Source organism: Rhinopithecus roxellana, chromosome 4 (genome assembly GCF_007565055.1).
Source record: "Rhinopithecus roxellana isolate Shanxi Qingling chromosome 4, ASM756505v1, whole genome shotgun sequence".
In the NCBI taxonomy this organism is placed as follows: Eukaryota; Metazoa; Chordata; class Mammalia; order Primates; family Cercopithecidae; genus Rhinopithecus; species Rhinopithecus roxellana.
The window spans coordinates 107,536,747-107,545,851 of record NC_044552.1 but is presented as its reverse complement, the minus strand read 5'-3'; the positions used below and the strand labels follow the sequence as shown (position 1 = coordinate 107,545,851).

The following is a 9,105-nucleotide window of genomic DNA, read 5'->3' as shown; positions in this document are numbered from 1 at the left end:
ATTCATGAGTTTTTGGTTATGCACAAGATGGCTGTATTGTTATTTAGAGATTAAGTATGATAAAGAGATGTGTATGGGTGCTAAGTTGACAAGGGATGAACTTGTAATGGTTGATTTTGGATGTCAACTTGACTGGATTAAGGGATATCCAGGTAGGTGGTATAGCATTACGTATCTTCAGTGCTTCAGTAGGCATTAAGCCCATCCTTCTTCTGTTGAAAGGGAAACAAACCCAGGTGTTTTAACATTTGATTAGAATGATTGGATTGCCCTATGTATGTCCATGAGGGTGTTTCCAGTGGAGATTGGCATTTCAGTCATTGAACTGAGTAGGGATAATCTGCCATCAATGTGGGTAGGCACCATCTGATCAGCTGGGGTCTTGGATAAAACAAAAACATGGAGGAAGGGGGAATTCTTGCTCTCTCTCTCTCTCTTCTGGAGCTTGGGCACCCTTTATCTTCTGCCCTTGGACATCAGATCTCCAGGTTCTCTGGCTTTGGGACTCCTGGACTCATACCAGCAGTCCCCTAGGCTCTCAGGCCTTAAGCCTAATACTGAGAGTTACACCATCATCTTCCCTTCTTTGGTTGTGAAGTCTTCAAACATGATTCAGGCTACTGGACATCCTGGTCCTCCAGGCTGCTGGATCTCCTGGCTCTCTAGCTTGCAGATGGCCTATCATGCGACTTTTCAACTTCCACAATTGAGTAAGTCAATTTCTCTAGATAGATAGATAGATAGATAGATAGATAGATAGATAGATAGATAGACAGATAGATATCTCTTAGTCGTTCTGGAGAACCCAGACTAAAACACTAGCTTTACAGTTTGAAAAAAAGAGGCAAAAGATAGTTCTGATTTTGAATTGACTCTAGTTTTTAACATTCAGGTAGATTAAGCAAAAATTTTCTCAACATTTATGGTAGACTTAAATAGGTATGATTCTTCTTATTCCTATACACATACTCATTTGCACTGTGACTTTGCTGTTCCTTCCATCAAAGGGTATAGAGCCTATTTCTCCACCCCCTGAATCTGGGTTTGGCCATGTGACTGCTTTGGAAAATGGGACATTAATAAATGTGACAGGCAGTGGCTTGGAAAGGGGTTGAACATAGGGGCTTACACTCTTGCTGTTCTTGTTACTGCCCTGCAAATAAGCCTGGGCTAGCCTGATGGATGATGGGAGACACATGGTGTAATCATCCCCATAACCCTGGCCAACAGCCTGCCAACTGCCAGATGTGTAAGGTGGTCTTAGATCATCTAACCTCCAGCCGACCCATCAGCTGACCATGGATGTGAGCCAATTAGGAAGACATCAGCCAGGTCAGGCCAACCAGAAATGCTGAGCCAACCAATCATGAGCTAATTATACTGTTGCTTAAACAAACTTTTAGGATTTCATGTTATGCAGCAAAAGCTAACTGACACAACACTAAATTATTCAATCGTTTTTCATTATCAGATTAACAAACCTCTATTGAATGCCTTCTGTATCAGTCCGTTTTCATGCTGCTGATAAAGACATACCCGAGGCTGAGAAGAAAAATAGGTTTAATGGACTTACAGTTCCACGTGGCTGGGGAAGACTCACAATCATGACAGAAGGCAAGGAGGGCAAGTCATAACTTACATGGATGGCAACAGGAAAAGAGAGAATTTGTGTGGGGAAAACTCCCATTTTTAAAAGCACCAGATCTCATGAGACATATTCACTATCACGAGAACAGCATGGGAAAGACCCACCCTCATGATTCAATTACCTCCCACTGGGTCCCTCCCACAACACTTAGGAATTGTGGAAGTTAAAATTCAAGATGAGATTTGAGTGAGGACACAGCCAATCCATATCATTCCAATCCTGGTCCCTCCCAAATCTCATGTCCTCATATTTCAAAACCAATCATGCCTTCCCAGACATCCCACAAAGTCTCAACTCATTTCAGCATTAACTCAAAAGGCCAAAGTCCAAAGCCTCATCTGAGACAAAGCAAGTCCCTTCCACCTATGAGCCAGTAAAATCAAAAGCAAGTTAATCACTTTCTAGATGAAATGGGGGTACAGACATTGGATAAATACACCCATTGCAAATGGGAGAAACTGATCAAAACAAAGGGCTACAGGCCCCATGCAAGTCCAAAATCAGTGGGGCAGTCAAATCTTAAAGTTCCAAAATGATCTCCTTTGACTCCATGTCTCACATCCAGGTCATGCCGATGTACGAATTGGGTTCCCATGGTCTTGGGCAGCTCCACCCATGTGGCTTTGCAGGATATAGTCCCTCTCCTGGCTGCTTTCGTGGGCTGGCATTGTCTATGGCTTTTCCAGGTGCACAGTGCAAGCTGTCAGTGGATCCACCATTCTGGGGTCTGGAGGACGGTGACCCTCTTCTCACAGCTCCACTAGGCAGTGCTTCAGTAGGGACTCTGTGTGGGGGCTCTGACCCCACATTTCCCTTCTGCACTACCTGGCAGAGATTCTCCATGGAGCCCCTGTCCCCGCAGCAAACTTCTGCCTGGCATATCCAGGCTTTTCTGCCTCTGAAATCTAGGCAGAGGTTCCAAACCTCAATTCTCAACTTCTGTGCACCTGCAGGCTCAACATCATGTGGAAGCTGCCAAGCCTTGGGGCTTGCACCCTCTGAACCAATGGCACAAATTATGCCTTGGCCCCTTTTAGCCATGGCTGGAGTGGCTGGGACGCAGGGCACCAAGTCCTTAGGCTGCACAGAGCAAGGGGATCCTGGGCCCAGCCCCTGAAACCATTTTTTTCCTTCTAGGCCTCCAGCCCTGTGATGGGAGGGGCTGCTGTGAAGACCTCCAACATGCCCTGGGGACATTTTCCCATTGTTTTGGGGATTAATATTCAGCTCCTCATTACTTATCCAAATTTTTGCAGCCAGCTTGAATTTCTCTACAGAAAATGGGATTTTATTTTCTATCACATTATCAGGCTGCAAATTTTCCAAACTTATGCTCTGCTTTCCTTACAAAACTAAATGCCTTTAACAGCACCCAAGTCACTTCTTGAGTTTTGCTGCTTAGAAATTTCTTCCACCAGATACCCTAAGTCATCTCTCACAAGTTCAAAGTTCCACAAATCTTTAGGCCAGGGGCAAAATGCCACCAGTCTCTTTGCTAAAACATAACAAGAGCTACTTTTCCTCCAGTTCCCAGTAAGTTCCTCATCTCCATCTGAGACCACCTCAGCCTGGATTTCATTGTCCATATCATTATCAGCATTTTGGTCAAAGTCATTCTTCAAGTTTCTAGGACGTTCCAAACTTTCCCACATTTTCCTGTCTTCTTCTGAGCCCTCCAAACTGTTCCAACTTCTGCCTGTTACCCAGTTCCAAAGTCACTTAACACATTTTTGGATATCTTTTCAGCAGCGTCTCACTCTACTAATACCAATTTACTGTATTAGTCCATTTTCATGCTATGGATAAAGATATCTCTGAGACTGGGAAGAAAAATAGGCTTGATGGAGTTACAGTTCCACGTTGCTGGGGAAGCCTCACAATCATGGTGGAAGGCAAGGAGGAGCAAGTCATGTCTTACATAGATGGCAGCAGGCAAAGAAAGGAGCCCATGCAGGGAAACCCCTGTTTTTAAAACCATCAGATCTCATGAGACTTATTCACTATCATGAGAATAGCATGGGAAAGACCTGCCCCCATGATTCAATTACCTCCCAGCAGGTCCCTCTCATAACATGTGGGAATTGTGGAGTTACAATTCAAGACAAGATTTGGTGGGAACACAGCCAAACCATATCACTGTATGTTTGTAAGACCCTCAGCTAGGAACAGGGATGCAAAGCCACATAAGATATGGTTTCTACCTAGATGGCCCCATAATCATAGTATATAGATACCAGCATATAGATAATACATATCTATGTATATGCAAAAAGCATATACACCCTTTCACATATATACCCCCAACTATATGAGAGGCACTGTTATCTGCAAAGCAATTTAACTTTTCTTTACAGATTGATTTGAACCAACAGTATGAAGCTGGCTCCTTAGAACAATGGAAAATAATTGGTTTAAAGTGATTCAAAAATACTCCCTTCCCAAAGTCATGAAAGTAGTATGACTTATGTACTTAAGTAGCAGACTACTTATGATCATGTGTGCTTTACTGTGATGAAGAACATCTCTTTAAGATGTTTGGAGAATTATGAGAAGAACCACTTAAAGTGATTCTATGCATAAGCCTCCCTTCCTCTGAAACTTGTCCGTTTGTCCATGTGTCTGGCATAGTTACTAGATGATGAAAGAAAAAAGAAGAAAAAAAGAAATTACCTGTGAAACTTTCAAGCATGAAATAACCTTCCAGAGCCAAGCCTACACATTACCTGGCATGAGTGTTCAATAAATGCTTGTTAAATGAATGACACACCGATAACCTCAGCTTCAATTTCTCCAAATATAAAATGAGAAACTAAATGATCATTAGAGTTCCTATCAATCTTAAGATTCAAATAGTTTTTTTCCCCGCAAGACAATACAAAGGCATAAAAATGTACACATCAGTACAATTTATTTAGTCTTACTCTAATACAAGTTGCATTTGTTCTTTAAAAGAAACAAAGTATAAAACTATAAAAAAAAAAAATCACCCTGAAAATTACACAAATTTTTTTCAAAGCATGATTTTAAAATCACATCTTTAAAAAGTATGTTTGAGATTTGCCACAAGGAATCATAAAAATTTTCAAAAGATAAAAAATAAACATTGACACAGAAGTCAATTAGTCACAGAAGTATTATATATAAGGAAATTTTGATGAATTACAGCTTTATTTCTGCTGCTGTCAGGGGTACTTCTATGATGGGATTCACAGATTTTACGAGAACTTTAAGCTGAATAGATTTGTCATGTTACTAATGCTATAAATTAATTCTAAACCATGGTTTGGGCATTTCACAAACGTTGAGAACACTAGTTTTTGATTTTGGTAATGACTGCAAATACCAAATTCTTTTAATTGTAATAACATATACATCAAATACACCATTTTAAAGTATACAATTCAGTGGCATTTTGGCACATTCACAATATTATGCAACTATCCCCACTATCTTGTTCTACAATATTTTCATCAATCCAAAAGAAAACCCCATACCCATGAAGCAGTTACTTCCCCTCCCCCAGCAACCATAAATCATATTTATCTCTATGAATTTACCTATTCTGAATATTTCATATAAATGAAATCATATAAGATGTAGCCTTTTGTGTCCAGCTTCATTCACTTAGGTTTTTTATCTTCCAAAGAATAGCACATCTTTCTGCATTTAAGGTAACAACATTTATGTAAATCATGAGAAAAGGAAGCTAAATGACATCTGAGGTAAGTGAATCTGTGCAGTGACCTTTCAGAATGCAGTTAAAAGTTTTCAATACTGACTGGTATTCAAACATTGATCAAATGAACAATACTACTTTAACATTTTAAGTGCAAATAAAAATCTTTAGAATTCATGTCCACCGAATTATTAGCCATTCAGAGTAACTTATTTCATATGTCATGGCTGTCATGACAAAGCTATTGGAATGTTGTAGGGACCAATACTGTTCTTTCCATATTTTATTTAAAAGACAGATTTTTTTAAAAAGTCATCAATTGATATAAAAGACATCCAGACGACATAATTATTCATTGGGTAATTTTACTCTTGAGCAGGTACAGTGCCCATTATTTCCATGGTTTGGTTTCTTTCAATCAAATAACATGGTTAAACCTGAATGCTGATACTTCAGTTAGATTCAGCAATACTTGCTGATTTTTGAAGAAAAAAATGAAAAAAAAAAATTTGTTTCTTCATGGGTGAGCTGAGAGAGACTTTAAAACAAGTGTGATAAGTTACTTAAATCTAAAACTACTGACCAAAATGACTAAATTCAGGGTCACCTCACCAGAAAACTGAAGTCAGGGGATAAAGAAGCAATAATGACAATATGGAAAGGAGGATTTCAACAGAAAAAAAAATATTCTAGGACAGCAGAGTGCAGGACCCCTTTTTTTTCAACTTAAATCTTTTGAATATTAACAAATTGTTACTGTTCTTATGTCATCAGACTTTAAGACTTATTCACTATCATGAGAATAGCATGGGAAAGACCTGCCCCATGATTCAATTACCTCCCAGCAGGTCCCTCTCATAACATGTGGGAATTGAGGAGTTACAATTCAAGACAAGATTTGGTGGGAACACAGCCAAACCATATCACTGTATGTTTGTAAGACCCTCAGCTAGGGACAGGTATGCAAAGCCACGTAAGATATGGTTTCTACCTAGATGGCCCCATAATTATAGTATATAGATACCAGCAAATAGATAATGGCAGTGCAGTATGATTATACTGTAAAATGGTATGATTTTAAAATGAAATATAACAATGTTACTTTTTGACTGGAAGCGGTATTAAAAAGCTAATTCTAGTCAGTTTCTCTGTCAAAGAATAAACAAATATATCAACCTATTTGCCTTACATCTGAGAAACAAAATTTCTAAAAATTTATATTAGAAAAGGGTAGAAGTTAAGTCTGATGAATTTGCCTTTGTTAGGAGCAACTGACCTAATTAATTGGTTTTAAGAGTTCAACACAAATGCAGTTTTATTACTTTCAAACACACGAACTATTCACCACCACAAGAACTAGCTACGTATTGAAGAACCATTTCCTAATATTTGCATACAAATGGGTTAATGATTTTGGAGATGTTTAAATTTTTACCCAGTATTTGCCTTATGTTGTCAGTTCACTTCAGAACTGTTTTCTTCATAGTAAAAGAAGCTTCCGTCCAGCATATCAAAAAGATTGAAAATTATTTTTAAAAAAGGACTTTGCATCAATGAATTTTTACTATATTTCTATACAGCATGTTCATGAATCTTCCTTATAACCCATTTCTTTGTAGTTTATTAATGAAAAGTCACTGTCCACATAATACACTGAAATATAAAACAATCTGAATACAAAATGCCAGTTTTGAAATGTGCTAAGGTAACAAAACACCTCAAGATGTATCGCCATTAATACATCTCAAGGTGTACTGGTCAATTATGAAGATTATATGTGTCAAATAAACATATGCATAAGCAATTTATTTAAAAAGTTTAATCATAGATGCAATAACCTATTTGTAAAATTCAGCAAGAGGCCTTAGTTTCGCAAACATTTTCAGAGCAACATACCACACTTGGTTAGTCTGTTTCCTTTTGGTATTGCCCCAAAATGCTTTCCAAAGCAGTAAGAATCAAATATCCTAGACATTTTCCAAATTTCCTTACATCTAAATGTCTCTTTTCTTCCTGCATTTGTAAAGTGAAAAAGTGATCCATGTAAGGACATAATTCTCTCTCAAATATCCTGGTACACTAATCACTGCCTAAATTTTGAGTACCTGTTTTCTCATCCATAAAATTCAAATTTGAAAGGTTTTATCTCTTGATCTCACTTTAATCTTTTAAATAAAGGGAATAATTATGTAAAAGATGACTTCAAAAGCAAACCATCTTTCCTTTCCCCTTATTTAGAAAGGACTTCATTAGAGTTGATCTTTGCTGAATTCAAACTTTGCTTTTTTGGAAATCAGATAAATCCTGTCAAACCCCATTATTAAATTATCTTAAACACCATAAAACAAGTCACTGATGAGTTAATAAAGGTATAACTAATATTCTCTGCTTCCTAGACCTTATGAGCATCTTAAGTAAGACTACCTACAGCAACATTTAGATAACCAGTCAAACACCTAAGAAATTATTTCCATCAAAAGTTTGTCCAGAGAATAAGGGCCAATTGCTTTCTTTCTACGGTACTTCTAAACAACCAACTCTGTAAGCTCCAATCACAATCATATCACCAATGTGGCATGTCATGCACAAAACACATTTTAAAATATTTGAATAATTTTTCCTTAGGAAATTTTAAAATTAATAAACCCCATGTCTTTTCAGGTTGGGATGCAAAACATGAAGAAACCTCTTTTGCTTCCAAACACCTAAAACTAGTCAAATCTCCACAGGTAAGACTGTTATCAATATAGTAATATAAGCTACCATATCTTCAAGGGATATGGAAGTTTTGCTGAAAATCCTATTATCGTCAACATTACTAAGATCCCAACATCCAATGTTAAAGGACAGATATAAATAGCAACAACATTGATGAGATAGGCAGCACAGAGTCAAAAAGATCAGAAAAGGTTCTATACTACTATAAACAAGAGATCCAATCTTTCAAAACATCGTATTGATAGGGTTGAAAAGATCCCTAAAAATATTTTTGTAGGATTTAATCCAATATTTGTCTACTTCTACTCTTTGATTACCCTACAATCTGAATATGTTCACGACTCTACACAACCACTAAACAAGAGAATGAGATGACTAGGCTAAGTGTTACCGCTAATGAACTAACATTTGCACTGCAATTTACCTTGAACAGAAGAAACACTAGTAAAATTTTAAATACTAGTAAAGACTAATTTAAAGAATACAAGTCCAACAACTACAGTACCCAGTGTATTTTGTCATATGGCTGTAAAATTGAGACAACATATATAGTTTAACCATTAATAAATTACCATCACTCTCAATTTTTGATTACACATATGTTTATACAAACACACACAGGTACACACATATATCCACTCCAGTAATGCACCAGAGTGTAGCTGACATGACCCAGGCTTCCCTCTAAGTTCTAACGCTTTACTGTGCATTAGAATCACCTGGAGATCTTGTTAAAACAGTTTCCTGGGTCCCACCCCAGAGTTCCTCTGATTCACTAAGTCTGGAGAGAAGCCTAATAATCTGCATTTTTAACAAATTTCTAGGTGTTGATGTTCCTGCTGGTCCAAGGACCACACTTTAGGAACCACTGCTGTAAGATCTGTGAGTCTCAAAATCTAGTAAAAAAGAGTGAGAAAAGGATCAGAAAAGGTTCTATACTACTATAAACAAGAGATCCAATCTTTCAAAACATCGTATTGATAGGGTTGAAAAGATCCCTAAAAATATTTTTGTAGGATTTAATCCAATATTTGTCTACTTCTACTCTTTGATTACCCTACAA

General features: G+C 37.5%; 1 protein-coding gene across 1 annotated transcript; it reads right to left on the bottom strand.

The window, feature by feature from the left end:
- Positions 1-865: 865 nt before the first annotated feature.
- Positions 866-3,917, bottom strand: LOC104656862. Its single transcript, XM_010356570.2, has one exon. It carries the CDS (start codon positions 2,843-2,845, stop codon positions 2,204-2,206), a length of 642 nt encoding a protein of 213 aa, XP_010354872.2. The 5' UTR covers positions 2,846-3,917; the 3' UTR covers positions 866-2,203.
- Between the last annotated feature and the right edge of the window lie 5,188 nt (positions 3,918-9,105).